The following is a 21,532-nucleotide window of genomic DNA, read 5'->3' as shown; positions in this document are numbered from 1 at the left end:
TAGCTCCCAGTAAGCCCTCTATAGCCTCCCAGTAGCTCCCAGTAGCTCCCAGTGGCTCCCAGTAAGCCCTCTATAGCCTCCCAGTAGCTCCCAGTAGCTCCCAGTAAGCCCTCTATAGCCTCCCAGTAGCTCCCAGTAAGCCCTCTATAGCCTCCCAGTAGCTCCCAGTAGCTCCCAGTAAGCCCTCTATAGCCTCCCAGTGGCTCCCAGTAGCTCCCAGTAAGCCCTCTATAGCCTCCCAGTAGCTCCCAGTAGCTCCCAGTGGCTCCCAGTAAGCCCTCTACAGCCTCCCAGTGCTCCCAGTAACCCCTCTACAGCCTCCCAGTAGCTCCCAGTAACTCCCAGTAAGCGCTCCAGGGCTCCCAGTAACCCTGTTGCCTCCCAGTAGCTCCCAGTAGCTCCCAGTTGCTCCCAGTAAGCTCTCCAGGTCTGCCAGTAACTCTGATGGCTCCCAGTAACTCCCAGTAAGCGCTCCAGGTCTCCCAGTAACCCTGCTGAGTCCCAGTAGCTCCCAGTAACCCCTCTACAATCTCCCAGTAGCTCCCAGTAACCCCTCTACAGCCTCCCAGTAGCTCCCAGTGGCTCCCAGTGGCTCCCAGTAAGCCCTCTATAGCCTCCCAGTAGCTCCCAGTAGCTCCCAGTAAGCTCTCCAGGTCTCCCAGTAACCCTGACGGCTCCCAGTAACTCCCAGTAACTCCCAGTAAGCCCTCCAGGTCTCCCAGTAACACTGGTGGCTCCCAGTAGCTCCCAGTAAGCTCTCCAGGTCTCCCAGTAACCCTGTCGGCTCTCCCAGTAGCTCCCAGTAAGCTCTTCAGGTCTCCCAGTAACACTGGTGGCTCCCAGTAGCTCCCAGTAAGCACTCCAGGTCTCCCAGTAACTCCCAGTAGCTCCCAGTAGCTCCCAGTGGCTCCCAGTGGCTCCCAGTAAGCGCTCCAGGTAACTCCCAGTAACCCTGGCGGCTCCCAGTAGCTCCCAGTAACCCCTCTATAGCCTCCCAGTAGCTCCCAGTAAGCGCTCCAGGTCTCCCAGTAACTCCCAGTAGCTCCCAGTAGCTCCCAGTAAGCCCTGTAGGTCTCCCAGTAAAACTGACGGCTCCCAGTAGCTCCCAGTAGCTCCCAGTAAGCTCTTCAGGTCTCCCAGTAACCCTGATGGCTCCCAGTAGGTCCCAGTAAGCTCTTCAGGTCTCCCAGTAACACTGGTGGCTCCCAGTAGCTCCCAGTAAGCACTCCAGGTCTCCCAGTAACTCCCAGTAGCTCCCAGTAGCTCCCAGTGGCTCCCAGTGGCTCCCAGTAAGCGCTCCAGGTAACTCCCAGTAACCCTGGCGGCTCCCAGTAGCTCCCAGTAGCTCCCAGTAACCCCTCTATAGCCTCCCAGTAGCTCCTAGTAAGCGCTCCAGGTCTCCCAGTAACTCCCAGTGGCTCCCAGTAAGCACTCCAGGTCTCCCAGTAACTCCCAGTGGCTCCCAGTAAGCACTCCAGGTCTCCCAGTAACTCTGATGGCTCCCAGTGGCTCCCAGTAAGCCCTCTATAGCCTCCCAGTAGCTCCCAGTAGCTCCCAGTGGCTCCCAGTAAGCACTCCAGGTAACTCCCAGTAACCCTGGCGGCTCCCAGTACCTCCCAGTAAGTGCTCCAGCTCTCCCAGTAAAGCTGCCGGCTCCCAGTAACTCCCAGTAACTCCCAGTAACCCTGCCAGTAACTCCCAGCAGCTCCCAGTAGCTCCCAGCAGCTCCCAGTAACTCCCAGTAGCTCCCAGTAGCTCCCAGTAAGCGCTCCAGGTCTCCCAGTAAAGCTGCCGGCTCCCAGTATCTCCCAGTAACTCCCAGTAAGCGCTCCAGGTCTCCCAGTAACCCTGCTGAGTCCCAGTAGCTCCCAGTAACCCCTCTACGGCCTCCCAGTAGCTCCCAGTGCCCCCAGTCTGTGCTCCCAGTAGCTCCCAGTAGCTCCCAGTGCTCCCAGTAACCCCTCTACGGCCTCCCAGTAGCTCCCAGTGCCCCCGGTCTGTGCTCCCAGTAGCTCCCAGTAGCTCCCAGTAACCCCTCTACAGCCTCCCAGTAGCTCCCAGTGCCCCCAGTCTGTGCTCCCAGTAGCTCCCAGTAGCTCCCAGTGCTCCCAGTAACCCCTCTACGGCCTCCCAGTAGCTCCCAGTGCCCCCGGTCTGTGCTCCCAGTAGCTCCCAGTAGCTCCCAGTAGCTCCCAGTAGCTCCCAGTAACCCCTCCACGGCCTCCCAGTAGCTCCCAGTGCCCCCGGTCTGTGCTCCCAGTAGCTCCCAGTGCCCCCAGTAACCCCTCTACAGCCTCCCAGTAGCTCCCAGTGCTCCCAGTAACCCCTCTATAGCCTCCCAGTAGCTCCCAGTGCTCCCAGTAACCCCTCTACAGCCTCCCAGTACCTCCCAGTAACCCCTCTACAGCCTCCCAGTAGCTCCCAGTGCTCCCAGTAACCCCTCTACAGCCTCCCAGTAGCTCCCAGTGCTCCCAGTAACCCCTCTACAGCCTCCCAGTAGCTCCCAGTAACCCCTCCACAGCCTCCCAGTAGCTCCCAGTAGCTCCCAGTAACCCCTCTACAGCCTCCCAGTAGCTCCCAGTAACCCCTCTACAGCCTCCCAGTAGCTCCCAGTAGCTCCCAGTAACCCCTCTACAGCCTCCCAGTAGCTCCCAGTGTTCCCAGTAACCCCTCTACAGCCTCCCAGTAGCTCCCAGTAACCCCTCTACAGCCTCCCTGTACCTCCCAGTAGCTCCCAGTAACCCCTCTACAGCCTCCCAGTACCTCCCAGTAGCTCCCAGTAACCCCTCTACAGCCTCCCAGTACCTCCCAGTAGCTCCCAGTAACCCCTCTACAGCCTCCCAGTAGCTCCCAGTGCTCCCAGTAACCCCTCTACAGCCTCCCAGTACCTCCCAGTAGCTCCCAGTAACCCCTCTACAGCCTCCCAGTAGCTCCCAGTGTTCCCAGTAACCCCTCTACAGCCTCCCAGTAGCTCCCAGTAACCCCTCTACAGCCTCCCAGTACCTCCCAGTAACCCCTCTACAGCCTCCCAGTAGCTCCCAGTAACCCCTCTACAGCCTCCCAGTAGCTCCCAGTAACCCCTCTACAGCCTCCCAGTAGCTCCCAGTAACCCCTCTACAGCCTCCCAGTACCTCCCAGTAGCTCCCAGTAACCCCTCTACAGCCTCCCAGTACCTCCCAGTAGCTCCCAGTAACCCCTCTACAGCCTCCCAGTAGCTCCCAGTGCCCCCAGTCTGTGCTCCCAGTAGCTCCCAGTAGCTCCCAGTGCCCCCAGTAACCCCTCTACGGCCTCCCAGTAGCTCCCAGTGCCCCCAGTCTGTGCTCCCAGTAGCTCCCAGTAGCTCCCAGTGCCCCCAGTCACCCCTCTACAGCCTCCCAGTAGCTCCCAGTGCCCCCGGTCTGTGCTCCCAGTAGCTCCCAGTAGCTCCCAGTGCCCCCAGTAACCCCTCTACGGCCTCCCAGTAGCTCCCAGTGCCCCCAGTCTGTGCTCCCAGTAGCTCCCAGTAGCTCCCAGTAACCCCTCTACGGCCTCCCAGTAGCTCCCAGTGCCCCCGGTCTGTGCTCCCAGTAGCTCCCAGTAGCTCCCAGTAGCTCCCAGTGCTCCCAGTAACCCCTCCACGGCCTCCCAGTAGCTCCCAGTGCCCCCAGTCTGTGCTCCCAGTAGCTCCCAGTAGCTCCCAGTAACCCCTCTACGGCCTCCCAGTAGCTCCCAGTGCTCCCAGTAACCCCTCTACGGCCTCCCAGTAGCTCCCAGTGCCCCCAGTAACCCCTCTATGGCCTCCCAGTAGCTCCCAGTGCTCCCAGTCTGTGCTCCCAGTAGCTCCCAGTGCTCCCAGTCTGTGCTCCCAGTAGCTCCCAGTAACCCCTCCACGGCCTCCCAGTAGCTCCCAGTGCCCCCAGTCTGTGCTCCCAGTAGCTCCCAGTAGCTCCCAGTAACCCCTCTACGGCCTCCCAGTAGCTCCCAGTGCTCCCAGTAACCCCTCTACGGCCTCCCAGTAGCTCCCAGTGCCCCCAGTAACCCCTCTACAGCCTCCCAGTAGCTCCCAGTGCCCCCAGTAACCCCTCTATGGCCTCCCAGTAGCTCCCAGTGCCCCCAGTCTGTGCTCCCAGTAGCTCCCAGTAGCTCCCAGTAGCTCCCAGTGCCCACCGTGGTCCACCAGCCAGGCCATGCAGAGGGAGTTCAGTTTCTCATCGAAGAACTCCACCCCCTGCGGAGACAAAACCAGTACAGACCAGTAAGAACCTCTGCCCTCCCAGTACAAACCAGTAAGAACCCCTACCCTCCCAGTAGAGACCAGTACCCATCCCAATACAAACCAGTACCCTCCCAGTATGGCCCAGTGCCCCCCCAGCCCCTGCCAAGGCCAGAGCATCCTCCCAGTGCCTCCCAGTATCCTCCCAGTGCCTCCCAGTATCCTCCCAGTGCCTCCCCAGCGCCTCCCAGTATCATCCCAGTATCCTCCCAGTATCCTCCCAGTTCCTTCCAGTGCCTCCCAGTATCCTCCCAGTTCCTTCCCAGTGCCTCCCAGTGCCTCCCAGTGCCTCCCAGTGCCTTCTCAGTTCCTTCCCAGTTCCTCCCAGTGCCTCCCAGTGCCTCCCAGTGCCTCCCAGTTACTCCCCAGTACCTCCACAGAAGCCTTTACTGCCCTCCCAGTGCCTCCCAGTTCCTCCCAGTGCCCCCCAGTTACTCCCCAGTGCCCCCACAGAAGGCTCTACTGCCCTCCCAGTGCCTCCCAGTTCCTCCCAGTTCCTCCCAGTGCCTCCCAGTTACTCCCCAGTACCGCCACAGAAGGCTCTACTGCCCTCCCAGTGTCTCCCAGTTCCTCCCAGTGCCTCCCAGTTCCTCCATGGAAGCCCACTCTGCTCTCCCAGTGCCTCCCAGTGCCTCCCAGTGCCTCCCAGTGCCCTCCTATCACCCCATTCTGCTCTCCCAGTCCGTCCCAGTCCCTCCCAGTCCCTCCCAGTGCCCTCCTATCACCCCACTCTGCCCTCCCAGTGGCTCCCAGTGCCTCCCAGTCCCTCCCAGTGCCCTCATATCAGCCCATTCTGCTCTCCCAGTGCCTCCCAGTCCCTCCCAGTGCCTCCCAGTGCCCTCATATCAGCCCATAGTTCCCTCCCAGTCCCTCCCAGTCCCTCCCAGTCCCTCCCAGTGCCCTCATATCAACCCATTCTTCTCTCCCAGTCCTTCCCAGTGCCTCCCAGTGCCCTCATATCAGCCCATAGTTCTCTCCCAGTGGCTCCCAGTCCCTCCCAGTCCCTCCCAGTCCCTCCCAGTGCCCTCATATCAACCCATAGTTCTCTCCCAGTCCCTCCCAGTGCCTCCCAGTGCCCTCATATCAGCCCATAGTTCTCTCCCAGTCCCTCCCAGTGCCTCCCAGTGCCCTCATATCAGCCCATAGTTCCCTCCCACTGGCTCCCAGTGGCTCCCAGTGCCTCCCAGTCCCTCCCAGTGCCGTCATATCAGCCCATTCTTCCCTCCCAGTGGCTCCCAGTCCCTCCCAGTCCCTCCCAGTGCCCTCCTATCAGCCCACTCTGCCCTCCCAGTGCCTCCCAGTCCATTCCCAGTCCCTCCCAGTGCCCTCACTGAAGCTCATTCTTCCCTCCCAGTGCCTCCCAGTGGCTCCCAGTCCATTCCCAGTCCCTCCTAGTGCCCTCATATCAGCCCACTCTGCTCTCCCAGTCCTTCCCAGTCCCTCCCAGTGCCTCCCAGTGCCTCCCAGTCCATTCCCAGTCCCTCCTAGTGCCCTCATATCAGCCCACTCTGCTCTCCCAGTCCCTCCCAGTGCCTCCCAGTCCCTCCCAGTGCCCTCCTATCACCCCACTCTGCCTCCAGTGCCTCCCAGTCCCTCCCAGTCCCTCCCAGTGCCCTCATATCAGCCCATAGTTCCCTCCCAGTCCTTCCCAGTCCCTCCCAGTGGCTCCCAGTGGCTCCCAGTGCCTCCCAGTCCATTCCCAGTCCCTCCCAGTGCCCTCATATCAGCCCATAGTTCCCTCCCAGTGGCTCCCAGTGGCTCCCAGTCCATTCCCAGTGGCTCCCAGTGGCTCCCAGTGCCTCCCAGTCCATTCCCAGTCCCTCCCAGTGCCCTCATATCAGCTCATAGTTCCCTCCCAGTGGCTCCCAGTGGCTCCCAGTCCATTCCCAGTGGCTCCCAGTGGCTCCCAGTGCCTCCCAGTCCATTCCCAGTCCCTCCCAGTGCCCTCATATCAGCCCATAGTTCCCTCCCAGTGGCTCCCAGTGGCTCCCAGTCCATTCCCAGTGGCTCCCAGTGCCTCCCAGTCCATTCCCAGTCCCTCCCAGTGCCCTCATATCAGCCCATAGTTCCCTCCCAGTCCCTCCCAGTCCCTCCCAGTGCCTCCCAGTCCCTCCCAGTGCCTCCCAGTGCCCTCATATCAGCCATTCTGCTCTCCCAGTGCCTCCCAGTGCCTCCCAGTCCCTCCCAGTGCCCTCATATCAGCCCGTAGTTCCCTCCCAGTCCCTCCCAGTCCCTCCCAGTGCCCTCATATCAGCCCGTAGTTCCCTCCCAGTCCCTCCCAGTGGCTCCCAGTGCCTCCCAGTCCATTCCCAGTGCCCTCCTATCAGCTCCCAGTGGCTCCCAGTGGCTCCCAGTGGCTCCCAGTGCCCCCATATCAGCCCGTAGTTCTCTCCCAGTCCCTCCCAGTGGCTCCCAGTGCCTCCCAGTGGCTCCCAGTGCCCCCATATCAGCCCGTAGTTCCCTCCCAGTCCCTCCCAGTGCCTCCCAGTGGCTCCCAGTCCCTCCCAGTGCCCTCATATCAGCCTGTAGTTCCCTCCCAGTCCCTCCCAGTGGCTCCCAGTGCCTCCCAGTCCATTCCCAGTGCCCTCCTATCAGCTCCCAGTGGCTCCCAGTGGCTCCCAGTGGCTCCCAGTGGCTCCCAGTGCCCCCATATCAGCCCGTAGTTCTCTCCCAGTCCCTCCCAGTGGCTCCCAGTGCCTCCCAGTGGCTCCCAGTGCCCCCATATCAGCCCGTAGTTCCCTCCCAGTCCCTCCCAGTGCCTCCCAGTGGCTCCCAGTCCCTCCCAGTGCCCTCATATCAGCCTGTAGTTCCCTCCCAGTCCCTCCCAGTGGCTCCCAGTGCCTCCCAGTCCCTCCCAGTGCCCCCATATCAGCCCGTAGTTCCCTCCCAGTCCCTCCCAGTGCCTCCCAGTGCCTCCCAGTCCATTTCCAGTCCCTCCCAGTGCCCCCATATCACCCCATTCTGCTCTCCCAGTGCCTCCCAGTGCCTCCCAGTGCCTCCCAGTCCATTCCCAGTGCCCTCCTATCAGCTCCCAGTGGCTCCCAGTGGCTCCCAGTGGCTCCCAGTGCCCCCATATCAGCCCGTAGTTCTCTCCCAGTCCCTCCCAGTGGCTCCCAGTGCCTCCCAGTCCATTCCCAGTGGCTCCCAGTGGCTCCCAGTGGCTCCCAGTCCATTCCCAGTGGCTCCCAGTCCCTCCCAGCGCTCACCAGCTGCCCGGCGAGCAGGGGCATGTACTCGATGATGGCGAGGCGCACGCGCCACTTGGCGTCCTCGGCGAGCTCGACGATGGCCGGCAGCAGCGACTGCGAGAGCTGCCGGATGCCGATCACCTCGTTCACGCAGTCCAGGTTGGAAATGATGTTGAGGCGAACTTCCGGGCACTGCCGACACCGTCCGAGAGAGACCGGGGGGGTCAAAAACCCGGGGGGGGACCGAAAATGGGGGGGACCGAAAATGGGGGGGACCAAAGGGATGGGGGAGAAAGGATGGGGGGAACTGAAAATGGGGGGAACCAAAGGATGGGGGAGAAAGGGATGGGGGGAACTGAAAATGGGGGGAACAAAAGGATGGGGGAATAAAAGGGATGGAGGGGACAAAGGGATGGGGGGACTCAAAAATGGGGGGACAAAAGGACCGGGGACAAAGGATGGGGGGAACAAAGGGATGGGGGAACAAAGGATGGGGGGAACAAAGGGATGGGGAACAAAGGGATGGGGGAGAAAGGGATGGGGGGACCCAAAAATGGGGGGAACAAAAGGACAGGGGACAAAGGATGGGGGGAACAAAAGGGATGGGGGACAAAAGGGATGGGGAACAAAGGGATGGGGAACAAAGGGATGGGGAACAAAGGGATGGGGAACAAAGGGATGGGGGGACCGAAAATGGGGGGAACCAAAGGACCGGGGACAAAGGAATGGGGAACAAAGGGATGGGGAACAAAGGGATGGGGGAACAAAGGGATGGGGGAACAAAGGATGGGGGGGACAAAGGGATGGGGGATAAAGGGATGGGGGACAAAAGGGATGGGGGACAAAGGGATGGGGACAAAGGGATGGGGAACCAAAAATGGGGGGAACAAAAGGACAGGGGAGAAAGGATGGGGAACAAAGGGATGGGGAACAAAGGGATGGGGGAGAAAGGGATGGGGGGACCCAAAAATGGGGGGAACAAAAGGACGGGGGACAAAGGATGGGGGGAACCAAAGGATGGGGGGGACTCAAAAACGGGGGGAACAAAAGGATGGGGGGAACAAAAGGACAGGGGACAAAGGATGGGGGGGACAAAAGGGATGGGGGACAAAGGATGGGGGAACCAAAAATGGGGGGAACAAAAGGACCGGGAACAAAGGGAGGGGGAACCAAAGGGATGGGGGACACGGAGGTGGCGTCGATCCATGGAGAACTTAAAGAGGGGGAACTAAGGGAGGAGGAACCTTTGGAGATGGAACCTTTGGAGATGGAACTATGGAGAAGGAACCTTTGGAGATGGTGGAAGTAATGGAGGAGGAACCTTTGGAGATGGAACCTTTGGAGATGGAACCTTTGGAGATGGAACTATGGAGAAGGAACCTTTGGAGATGGAACTATGGAGAAGGAACCTTTGGAGGTGGAACCTATGGAGATGGAACTATGGAGAAGGAACCTTTGGAGGCGGAACCTTTGGAGATGGTGGAAGTAATGGAGGTGGAACCTTTGGAGAAGGAACCTATGGAGATGATGGAACGTTTGGAGATGGAACCTATGGAGAATGAACCTATGGAGATGGAACCTTTGGAGAAGGAAACTATGGAGAAGGAACCTTTGGAGATGGAGGAACCTTTGGAGAAGGAACCTTTGGAGATGGTGGAAGTAATGGAGGTGGAAACGTTGGAGAAGGAACCTTTGGAGAAGGAACCTTTGGAGATGATGGAACTTATGGAGAAGGAACCTTTGGAGATGGAACCTTTGGAGATGATGGAACCTTTGGAGATGGAACCTATGGAGAATGAACCTTTGGAGATGGTGGAAGTAATGGAGGTGGAACCTTTGGAGAAGGAACCTATGGAGAATGAACCTATGGAGATGGAACCTTTGGAGAAGGAACCTTTGGAGAAGGAACCTTTGGAGATGGAGGAACCTTTGGAGAAGGAACCTATGGAGAAGGAACCTATGGAGATGATGGAACTTATGGAGAAGGAACCTTTGGAGATAAAACCTATGGAGATGATGGAACCTTTGGAGAAGGAACCTTTGGAGATGATGGAACCTTTGGAGGTGGAACCTTTGGAGATGGAACCTATGGAGAAGGAACGTATGGAGATGGTGGAACCTTTGGAGAAGGAACCTTTGGAGAAGGAACCTATGGAGATGATGGAACCTTTGGAGATGGAACCTATGGAGAAGGAACCTTTGCAGAAGGAACCTTTGGAGAAGGAACCTTTGGAGATGGAACCTATGGAGAAGGAACCTATGGAGAAGGAACCTTTGGAGATGATGGAACCTTTGGAGATGGAACCTATGGAGAAGGAACCTATGGAGATGATGGAACCTTTGGAGGTAAAACCTTCGGAGAAGGAACCTATGGAGATGGTGGAACCTATGGAGAAGGAACCTTTGGAGATGATGGAACCTTTGGAGGTGGAACCTCTGGAGATGGTGGTGTCCCCCGTGTCCCTCTGGAGGTCCTCACCTCGTCCTTGAGCTGCGCCAGGAAGAGGGGCAGCAGATGCTCCACGGTGTTGTCTTTGCCCAAAATCGGTGACAGTCCCATAATGACCGAGGCCAACGCCGACTTCACGTGTTGGTTGGCGTCCGACACCAACTCCTGCCGAGACGTCCCCATGGGTTCCCACCACCGAACACCACCCCACAAGGTCCTCAACGACTTCCCCATGAGGTCCCACCACCCAAAAAGGCCCAACTGGAGGTCCTCAAGATGTTCCCATGAGGTCCCACCACCCCAGAAGGTCCCCCTGGAGGTCCTCAAGATGTTCCCATGAGGTCCCACCACCCCAAAAGGTCCTCAAGGATGTCTACATGAGGTCCCACCAACCCAGGGGGTCCTTAGAGATGTTCCCATGAGGTCCCACCACCCCAAAAGGCCCAACTGGAGGTCCTCAAGGACGTCTCCATGAGGTCCCACCACCCCAGAAGGTCCTTAGAGATGTTCCCATGAGGTCCCACCACCCAGAAGGTCCCCCTGGAGGTCCTCAAGATGTTCCCATGAGGTCCCACCACCCCAAAAGGTCCTCAAGGACAGCCCCATGAGGTCCCACCACCCCAAAAGGTCCTCAAGGACGTCTCCATGAGGTCCCACCACCCCTAAAGGCCCAACTGGAGGTCCTCAAGGACGTCTCCAGGAAGTCCCACCACCCCTAGAGGTCCTTAGAGATGTTCCCATGAGGTCCCACCACCCCAGAAGGTCCTCAAGGACCTCTCCATGAGGTCCCACCACCCCAAAAGGTCCCCCTGGAGGTCCTCAAGATGTTCCCATGAAGTCCCACCACCCCACAAGCTCCTCAAGGATCTCTCCATGAGGTCCCACCATCCCAAAAGGTCCTCAAGGACATCCCTATGAGGTCCCACCACCCCTAAAGGCCCAACTGGAGGTCCTCAAGATGTTCTTATGAGGTCCCACCACCCCAGAACGTCCCCCTGGAGGTCCTCAAGATGTTCCCATGAGGTCCCACCACCCCAAAAGGTCCTCAAGGACCTCTCCATGAGGTCCCACCACCCCTAAAGACCCAACTGGAGGTCCTCAAGGACGTCTCCAGGAAGTCCCACCACCCCAGAAGGTCCTTAGAGATCTTCCCATGAGGTCCCACCACCCCAGAAGGTCCTCAAGGACCACTCCATGAGGTCCCACCACCCCAGAAGGTCCCCCTGGAGGTCCCTATGATGTTCCCATGAGGTCCCACCAACGCAGAAGGTCCTCAAGGACCTCTCCATGAGGTCCCACCACCCCAAAAAGTCCTCAAGGATGTCTACATGAGGTCCCACCACCCCAGAAGGTCCTCAAGGACGTCTCCATGAGGTCCCACCACCCCTAAAGGCCCAACTGGAGGTCCTCAAGGACATCTCCAGGAAGTCCCACCACACCGGGAGGTCCTTAGAGATGTTCCCATGAGGTCCCACCACCCCAAAAGGTCCAACTGGAGGTCCTCAAGGACATCTCCATGAGGTCCCACCACCCCAGAAGGTCCTTAGAGATCTTCCCATGAGGTCCCACCACCCCACAAGGTCCCTCTGGAGGTCCTCAAGGACGTCTCCATGGGGTCCCACCACCCCAAAAGGTCCTTAGAGATGTTCCCATGAGGTCCCACCACCCCAAAAGGTCCAACTGGAGGTCCTCAAGGACATCTCCATGAGGTCCCACCACCCCAGAAGGTCCTTAGAGATCTTCCCATGAGGTCCCACCACCCCACAAGGTCCCTCTGGAGGTCCTCAAGGACGTCTCCATGGGGTCCCACCACCCCAAAAGGTCCTTAGAGATGTTCCCATGAGGTCCCACCACCCCACAAGGTCCCTCTGGAGGTCCTCAAGGACGTCTCCATGGGGTCCCACCACCCCAAAAGGTCCTTAGAGATGTTCCCATGAGGTCCCACCACCCCACAAGGTCCCTCTGGAGGTCCTCAACGATGTCTCCATGAGGTCCCACCACTCCGGGAGGTCCTTAGAGATGTTCCCATGAGGTCCCACCACCCCAGAAGGTCCTCAAGGACCTCTCCATGAGGTCCCACCACCCCTAAAGGCCCAACTGGAGGTCCTCAAGGACATCTCCATGACGTCCCACCACCCCAGAAGGTCCCTCCGTGACGTTCCTGAGATACCTCCACGCCGTCCCACCACCCCTGAGCGCCCCTATTTCGACCCCAAAGCCCCCTTTGATGCCACCACCACAACCGCCTCCTCACCAGGAGAGGTTCCCATGAGGTCCCACCCCCTCCCACCACCTCCAGGTTGTCCTCTCCCGGGGTTGTCCTCTCCTGGGTTGTCCATACCTTAATGCAGGGCAGGATCTGCCCCATGATGACGGCCTCGCGGCAGTCCGGGGAGAGGTTCTCGCAGAACTCTACGGAGGAACGCGGTGGCATCAGGAGAGGACACTCGGACCTTCTCCTCAGGCCACCAAGAACCATCTCAGGGGCCTTGAGGACCTCCAAGAACCATCTCAGGAGCATTGAGGACCTCCAAGAACCATCTCAGGAGCATTGAGGACCTCCAAGAACCATCTTTGGAGCATTGAGGACCTCCAAGAACCATCTTTGGAGCATTGAGGTCCTCCAAGAACCATCTTTGGGGCATTGAGGACCTCCAAGAACCATCTTTGGGGCACTGAGGACCTCCAAGAACCATCTTTGGGGCATTGAGGTCCTCCAAGAACCATCTTTGGAGCATTGAGGACCTCCAAGAACCATCTTTGGGGCATTGAGGGCCTCCAAGAACCATCTTTAGAGCATTGAGGTCCTCCAAGAACCATCTTTGGAGCATTGAGGACCTCCAAGAACCATCTCAGGAGCACTGAGGACCTCCAAGAACCATCTCAGGGGCATTGAGGACCTCCAAGAACCATCTTTGGAGCATTGAGGACCTCCAAGAACCATCTTTGGGGCATTGAGGACCTCCAAGAACCATCTTTGGAGCATTGAGGTCCTCCAAGAACCATCGTTGGAGCATTGAGGACCTCCAAGAACCATCTTTGGAGCACTGAGGACCTCCAAGAACCATCTTTGGAGCATTGAGGACCTCCAAGAACCATCTTTGGAGCACTGAGGACCTCCAAGAACCATCTTTGGGGCATTGAGGACCTCCAAGAACCATCTCAGAGGCATTGAGGTCCTCCAAGAACCATCTTTGGGGCATTGAGGACCTCCAAGAACCATCTTTGGAGCATTGAGGTCCTCCAAGAACCATCTCAGAGGCATTGAGGTCCTCCAAGAACCATCTTTGGAGCATTGAGGTCCTCCAAGAACCATCTTTGGAGCATTGAGGTCCTCCAAGAACCATCTTTGGGGCATTGAGGTCCTCCAAGAACCATCTTTGGGGCACTGAGGACCTCCAAGAACCATCTTTGGAGCATTGAGGACCTCCAAGAACCATCTTTGGGGCCTTCAGGACCTCCAAGAACCATCTTTGGAGCACTGAGGTCCTCCAAGAACCATCTTTGGAGCATTGAGGACCTCCAAGAACCATCTTTGGAGCACTGAGGACCTCCAAGAACCATCTTTGGAGCACTGAGGTCCTCCAAGAACCATCTTTGGAGCATTGAGGTCCTCCAAGAACCATCTTTGGGGCATTGAGGACCTCCAAGAACCATCTCAGGAGCATTGAGGACCTCCAAGAACCATCTTTGGAGCACTGAGGACCTCCAAGAACCATCTTTGGAGCATTGAGGACCTCCAAGAACCATCTCAGGAGCATTGAGGTCCTCCAAGAACCATCTTTGGAGCATTGAGGACCTCCAAGAACCATCTTTGGAGCATTGAGGACCTCCAAGAACCATCTTTGGAGCATTGAGGTCCTCCAAGAACCATCTTTGGGGCATTGAGGACCTCCAAGAACCATCTTTGGGGCACTGAGGACCTCCAAGAACCATCTTTGGAGCATTGAGGTCCTCCAAGAACCATCTTTGGAGCATTGAGGTCCTCCAAGAACCATCTTTGGGGCATTGAGGTCCTCCAAGAACCATCTTTGGGGCATTGAGGTCCTCCAAGAACCATCTTTGGAGCATTGAGGACCTCCAAGAACCATCTCAGAGGCATTGAGGTCCTCCAAGAACCATCTTTGGAGCATTGAGGACCTCCAAGAACCATCTTTGGAGCATTGAGGTCCTCCAAGAACCATCTTTGGAGCATTGAGGACCTCCAAGAACCATCTTTGGAGCATTGAGGTCCTCCAAGAACCATCTTTGGAGCACTGAGGACCTCCAAGAACCATCTCAGGGGCATTGAGGACCTCCAAGAACCATCTTTGGGGCATTGAGGACCTCCAAGAACCATCTTTGGAGCACTGAGGACCTCCAAGAACCATCTTTGGAGCATTGAGGACCTCCAAGAACCATCTTTGGAGCATTGAGGTCCTCCAAGAACCATCTTTGGAGCATTGAGGACCTCCAAGAACCATCTCAGAGGCATTGAGGTCGTCCAAGAACCACCTTTGGAGCATTGAGGACCTCCAAGAACCATCTTTGGAGCATTGAGGACCTCCAAGAACCATCTTTGGAGCATTGAGGTCCTCCAAGAACCATCTTTGGAGCGTTGAGGTCCTCCAAGAACCATCTTTGGGGCACTGAGGACCTCCAAGAACCATCTTTGGGGCATTGAGGTCCTCCAAGAACCATCTCAGGAGCATTGAGGTCCTCCAAGAACCATCTTTGGAGCATTGAGGACCTCCAAGAACCATCTTTGGAGCATTGAGGACCTCCAAGAACCATCTTTGGAGCACTGAGGACCTCCAAGAACCATCTTTGGGGCATTGAGGTCCTCCAAGAACCATCTTTGGAGCATTGAGGACCTCCAAGAACCATCTTTGGAGCACTGAGGACCTCCAAGAACCATCTCAGGAGCATTGAGGTCCTCCAAGAACCATCTTTGGAGCATTGAGGTCCTCCAAGAACCATCTTTGGAGCATTGAGGACCTCCAAGAACCATCTTTGGAGCATTGAGGACCTCCAAGAACCATCTTTGGGGCATTGAGGACCTCCAAGAACCATCTTTGGAGCATTGAGGACCTCCAAGAACCATCTTTGGGGCACTGAGGACCTCCAAGAACCATCTTTGGAGCATTGAGGTCCTCCAAGAACCATCTTTGGGGCATTGAGGACCTCCAAGAACCATCTTTGGAGCATTGAGGACCTCCAAAAACCATCTCAGGAGCATTGAGGTCCTCCAAGAACCATCTTTGGAGCACTGAGGACCTCCAAGAACCATCTCAGGGGCCTTGAGGACCTCCAAGAACCATCTCAGGGGCCTTGAGGACCTCCAAGAACCATCTTTGGGGCATTGAGGTCCTCCAAGAACCATCGTTGGAGCATTGAGGACCTCCAAGAACCATCTTTGGAGCATTGAGGACCTCCAAGAACCATCTTTGGAGCATTGAGGACCTCCAAGAACCATCTTTGGGGCATTGAGGACCTCCAAGAACCATCTTTGGGGCATTGAGGTCCTCCAAGAACCATCTTTGGGGCATTGAGGTCCTCCAAGAACCATCTTTGGAGCATTGAGGACCTCCAAGAACCATCTTTGGAGCACTGAGGTCCTCCAAGAACCATCTTTGGAGCACTGAGGTCCTCCAAGAACCATCTTTGGAGCACTGAGGACCTCCAAGAACCATCTCAGGAGCATTGAGGACCTCCAAGAACCATCTTTGGAGCATTGAGGACCTCCAAGAACCATCTCAGGAGCATTGAGGACCTCCAAGAACCATCTTTGGGGCATTGAGGACCTCCAAGAACCATCTTTGGAGCACTGAGGTCCTCCAAGAACCATCTTTGGAGCACTGAGGTCCTCCAAGAACCATCTTTGGAACACTGAGGACCTCCAAGAACCATCTCAGGAGCATTGAGGACCTCCAAGAACCATCTTTGGAGCATTGAGGACCTCCAAGAACCATCTCAGGAGCATTGAGGACCTCCAAGAACCATCTTTGGAGCATTGAGGACCTCCAAGAACCATCTTTGGGGCATTGAGGACCTCCAAGAACCATCTTTGGGGCATTGAGGTCCTCCAAGAACCATCTTTGGGGCATTGAGGTCCTCCAAGAACCATCTCAGGAGCATTGAGGACCTCCAAGAACCATCTCAGGAGCATTGAGGACCTCCAAGAACCATCTTTGGAGCATTGAGGACCTCCAAGAACCATCTTTGGAGCATTGAGGACCTCCAAGAACCATCTTTGGAGCATTGAGGTCCTCCAAGAACCATCTCAGAGGCATTGAGGACCTCCAAGAACCATCTTTGGAGCATTGAGGTCCTCCAAGAACCATCTTTGGAGCACTGAGGACCTCCAAGAACCATCTTTGGAGCATTGAGGTCCTCCAAGAACCATCTTTGGAGCATTGAGGACCTCCAAGAACCATCTTTGGAGCATTGAGGTCCTCCAAGAACCATCTCAGGAGCATTGAGGTCCTCCAAGAACCATCTTTGGAGCATTGAGGACCTCCAAGAACCATCTTTGGAGCATTGAGGTCCTCCAAGAACCATCTCAGGGGCATTGAGGACCTCCAAGAACCATCTTTGGAGCATTGAGGACCTCCAAGAACCATCTTTGGAGCATTGAGGTCCTCCAAGAACCATCTTTGGAGCATTGAGGTCCTCCAAGAACCATCTTTGGAGCATTGAGGTCCTCCAAGAACCATCTTTGGAGCATTGAGGACCTCCAAGAACCATCTCAGGAGCATTGAGGACCTCCAAGAACCATCTTTGGAGCATTGAGGTCCTCCAAGAACCATCTTTGGAGCATTGAGGACCTCCAAGAACCATCTTTGGAGCATTGAGGTCCTCCAAGAACCATCTTTGGGGCATTGAGGACCTCCAAGAACCATCTTTGGAGCATTGAGGTCCTCCAAGAACCATCTTTGGAGCATTGAGGACCTCCAAGAACCATCTTTGGAGCATTGAGGTCCTCCAAGAACCATCTTTGGAGCATTGAGGTCCTCCAAGAACCATCTTTGGAGCATTGAGGACCTCCAAGAACCATCTTTGGAGCATTGAGGTCCTCCAAGAACCATCTTTGGAGCATTGAGGACCTCCAAGAACCATCTTTGGAGCATTGAGGACCTCCAAGAACCATCTTTGGAGCATTGAGGACCTCCAAGAACCATCTTTGGGGCATTGAGGACCTCCAAGAACCATCTTTGGAGCACTGAGGACCTCCAAGAACCATCTTTGGAGCATTGAGGACCTCCAAGAACCATCTTTGGAGCATTGAGGTCCTTCAAGAACCATCTTTGGAGCATTGAGGACCTCCAAGAACCATCTTTGGGGCATTGAGGACCTCCAAGAACCATCTTTGGGGCACTGAGGACCTCCAAGAACCATCTTTGGAGCATTGAGGTCCTCCAAGAACCATCTTTGGAGCATTGAGGTCCTCCAAGAACCATCTTTGGGGCATTGAGGTCCTCCAAGAACCATCTTTGGGGCATTGAGGACCTCCAAGAACCATCTTTGGAGCATTGAGGTCCTCCAAGAACCATCTCTGGAGCATTGAGGTCCTCCAAGAACCATCTCTGGAGCATTGAGGTCCTCCAAGAACCATCTCAGGAGCATTGAGGACCTCCAAGAACCATCTTTGGAGCACTGAGGACCTCCAAGAACCATCTTTGGAGCATTGAGGTCCTCCAAGAACCATCTTTGGAGCATTGAGGACCTCCAAGAACCATCTTTGGGGCATTGAGGTCCTCCAAGAACCATCTCAGGAGCATTGAGGTCCTCCAAGAACCATCTCAGGAGCATTGAGGTCCTCCAAGAACCATCTTTGGGGCATTGAGGACCTCCAAGAACCATCTTTGGAGCATTGAGGACCTCCAAGAACCATCTTTGGAGCATTGAGGTCCTCCAAGAACCATCTTTGGAGCATTGAGGACCTCCAAGAACCATCTTTGGAGCATTGAGGTCCTCCAAGAACCATCTTTGGAGCATTGAGGTCCTCCAAGAACCATCTTTGGGGCCTTCAGGACCACCTGAAGACCCAAAGGTCCTCTTTGTGGCCATTGGGACCACCTTAAGGGCCACAATGAGGTTCTTGGTGGGACCTCGTGATGTCCTCACTGACCTTTGACCTTGTGGGACGCGGCCGCTCTCACTTCGGCCTCGCAGTCCTTCATGAGGCTCTGGAAGGCGCCCACCAGGTCCGTTTTGGTGATCTCGGGGCCAACGGCGCGTTGGAGCTGCACAGGAGGACAACAGAGGACCACAAAGGTCCTCAGATACCACCAAAGCTCCACAGATACCTCCAGAGCTCCTCAGATACCTCCAAAGCTCCTCAGATACCTCCAAAAGAGCTCCAAACCCCCTTTAGATACCTCCAAACCCCCCTGAGATCCCTCCAAACCCCCTTTAGATCCCTCCAAACCCCCCTGAGATCCCTCCAAACCCCCCGGAGATGCCTCCAAACCCCCTTTAGATCCCTCCAAACCCCCCTGAGATCCCTCCAAACCCCCTTTAGATCCCTCCAAACCCCCCTGAGATCCCTCCAAACCCCCCGGAGATGCCTCCAAACCCCCTTTAGATCCCTCCAAACCCTCTTTAGATCCCTCCAAACCCCCTGAGATGCCTCCAAACCCCCTGAGATGCCTCCAAACCCCCTTTAGATCCCTCCAAACCCCCCTGAGATGCCTCCAAACCCCCTGAGATGCCTCCAAACCCCCTGAGATCCCTCCAAACTCCCTGAGATGCCTCCAAACCCACTTTAGATCCCTCCAAACCCCCTGAGATGCCTCCAAACCCCCTTTAGATACCTCCAAACCCCCTTTAGATCCCTCCAAACCACCCCGAGATGCCTCCAAACCCTCTTTAGATGCCTCCAAACCCCCCTGAGATGCCTCCAAACCCCCTTTAGATCCCTCCAAACCCCCTGAGATCCCTCCAAACCCCCCTGAGATGCCTCCAAACCCCCTTTAGATCCCTCCAAACCCCCTTTAGATGCCTCCAAACCCCCTTTAGATCCCTCCAAAACCCCCTGAGATGCCTCCAAACCCCCTTTAGATCCCTCCAAACCCCCCTGAGATGCCTCCAAACCCCCTGAGATGCCTCCAAACCCCCCTGAGATGCCTCCAAACCCCCCTGAGATGCCTCCAAACCCCCCTGAGATGCCTCCAAACCCCCTTTAGATGCCTCCAAACCCCCCTGAGATGCCTCCAAACCCCCTTTAGATGCCTCCAAACCCCCTTTAGATCCCTCCAAACCCCCCTGAGATCCCTCCAAACCCCCTTTAGATCCCTCCAAACCCCCTTTAGATCCCTCCAAACCCCCCTGAGATGCCTCCAAACCCCCTTTAGATCCCTCCAAACCCCCCTGAGATCCCTCCAAACCCCCTTTAGATCCCTCCAAACCCCCTTTAGATCCCTCCAAACCCCCTGAGATGCCTCCAAACCCCCCTGAGATGCCTCCAAACCCCCTTTAGATGCCTCCAAACCCCTCTGAGATGCCTCCAAACCCCCTTTAGATCCCTCCAAACCCCCTTTAGATGCCTCCAAACCCCCTTTAGATCCCTCCAAACCCCCCGGAGATGCCTCCAAACCCCCTTTAGATCCCTCCAAACCCCCTTTAGATGCCTCCAAACCCCCCTGAGATGCCTCCAAACCCCCCTGAGATGCCTCCAAACCCCCTGAGATGCCTCCAAACCCCCTGAGATGCCTCCAAACCCCCCTGAGATCCCTCCAAACCCCCTTTAGATCCCTCCAAACCCCCTGAGATGCCTCCAAACCCCCTTTAGATCCCTCCAAACCCCCTTTAGATCCCTCCAAACCCCCTTTAGATCCCTCCAAACCCCCTTTAGATGCCTCCAAACCCCCCTGAGATGCCTCCAAACCCCCTTGAGATGCCTCCAAACCCCTCTGAGATGCCTCCAAACCCCCCTGAGATCCCTCCAAACCCCCTTTAGATCCCTCCAAACCCCCTTTAGATCCGTCCAAACCCCCTGAGATGCCTCCAAACCCCCCTGAGATGCCTCCAAACCCCCCTGAGATGCCTCCAAACCCCCTTTAGATCCCTCCAAACCCCCCGAGATGCCTCCAAACCCCCTGAGATGCCTCCAAACCCCCTTTAGATCCCTCCAAACCCCCTTTAGATCCCTCCAAACCCCCTTTAGATCCCTCCAAACCCCCTTGAGATGCCTCCAAACCCCCTTTAGATGCCTCCAAACCCCCTTTAGATCCCTCCAAACCCCCTTTAGATCCCTCCAAACCCCCCCGAGATACCTCCAAACCCCTTTAGATCCCTCCAAACCCCCTTTAGATCCCTCCAAACCCCCCTGAGATGCCTCCAAACCCCCTTTAGATGCCTCCAAACCCCCTGAGATCCCTCCAAACCCCCTTTAGATGCCTCCAAACCCCCTTTAGATCCCTCCAAACCCCCTTTAGACCCCTCCAAACCCCCTTTAGATCCCTCCAAACCCCCTTTAGATGCCTCCAAACCCCCCTGAGATGCCTCCAAACCCCCCTGAGATGCCTCCAAACCCCCTGAGATGCCTCCAAACCCCCTGAGATGCCTCCAAACCCCCCTGAGATCCCTCCAAACCCCCTTTAGATCCCTCCAAACCCCCTGAGATGCCTCCAAACCCCCTTTAGATCCCTCCAAACCCCCTTTAGATCCCTCCAAACCCCCTGAGATGCCTCCAAACCCCCTTTAGATCCCTCCAAACCCCCTTTAGATCCCTCCAAACCCCCTGAGACGCCTCCAAACCCCCTTTAGATCCCTCCAAACCCCCTTTAGATCCCTCCAAACCCCCCTGAGATGCCTCCAAACCCCCTTTAGATCCCTCCAAACCCCCTTTAGATCCCTCCAAACCTCCCTGAGATCCCTCCAAACCCCCTTTAGATCCCTCCAAACCGCCTTTAGATCCCTCCAAACCGCCTTTAGATCCCTCCAAACCCCCTTTAGATGCCTCCAAACCCCCTTTAGATCCCTCCAAACCCCCCTGAGATGCCTCCAAAGCCCCCCGAGATGCCTCCAAACCCCCCCGAGCTGCTCTCCAACGCCGTTCCCACCTCGGTGAATTTGTCGGCCACCATATACCGGACTCTCCAGGACTTATCTTCGGCCGCTTGACGCAAGGTGGGCATCACTAAACCCTCGAGCTCCTCCTGGGGCAGCAGCTGAGCGATGCTGACGCACGCTTCCACCGCCAAGAGCCGTACGGAGTCCTACGTCGCCGAGAAAAGGCGGAATATCTCCAGGAATTCCATGAAAAGAACCCGAAAGAGCTTTCTAGAAGGTTCCTCACCTGCTCGTCGGAGGCCAAGTTGGAGAACATGGGGATGATCTCGCTCTTGACGTGCTCCAATTCCAGGACTTTGGCGAATTCGCCCAGTTTGGAGGCGGCGGCGCGACGGACCATGGGAGTGTCGTCGGAGCAGAGGTTCCGGAAGTACCTGGAGAAGGGAAAAGGAGCGGTTTGGAGAAGGACTTTTGACAACGGAAGGTTGGAAGGACGACGGAACGCCATCAGGGGGGGTTGAAGGTCATAAGGATGGGTTGAGGGCCATCAGGGGTGGGTTGAAGGCCATCAGGGGTGGGTTGAAGGCCATCAGGGATGGGTTGAAGGCCATCAGGGATGGGTTGAAGGCCATAAGGATGGGTTGAGGG

General features: G+C 56.6%; 1 protein-coding gene across 1 annotated transcript in view; it reads right to left on the bottom strand.

Moving 5' to 3' along the window:
• PPP2R1A (protein phosphatase 2 scaffold subunit Aalpha) overlaps positions 1-21,532 on the bottom strand; it is a 41,036-nt gene that overhangs the window by 7,964 nt on the left and 11,540 nt on the right. Inside the window, exons 5-11 of the mRNA XM_054052684.1 lie at positions 21,171-21,318; positions 20,935-21,090; positions 18,000-18,114; positions 12,231-12,301; positions 9,920-10,054; positions 7,459-7,632; positions 4,147-4,207 (exon numbers count right to left, since the gene is read on the bottom strand). Of these exons, the coding sequence (XP_053908659.1) occupies positions 4,147-4,207; positions 7,459-7,632; positions 9,920-10,054; positions 12,231-12,301; positions 18,000-18,114; positions 20,935-21,090; positions 21,171-21,318 (860 nt within the window). The remainder of the gene's footprint in view (positions 1-4,146; positions 4,208-7,458; positions 7,633-9,919; positions 10,055-12,230; positions 12,302-17,999; positions 18,115-20,934; positions 21,091-21,170; positions 21,319-21,532) is intronic.

This window comes from Cuculus canorus, chromosome 35 (assembly GCF_017976375.1).
Source record: "Cuculus canorus isolate bCucCan1 chromosome 35, bCucCan1.pri, whole genome shotgun sequence".
NCBI lineage: Eukaryota > Metazoa > Chordata > Aves > Cuculiformes > Cuculidae > Cuculus > Cuculus canorus.
Note: the sequence above shows the minus strand (reverse complement) of the source record. Positions and strands in the feature narration are given on the sequence as shown.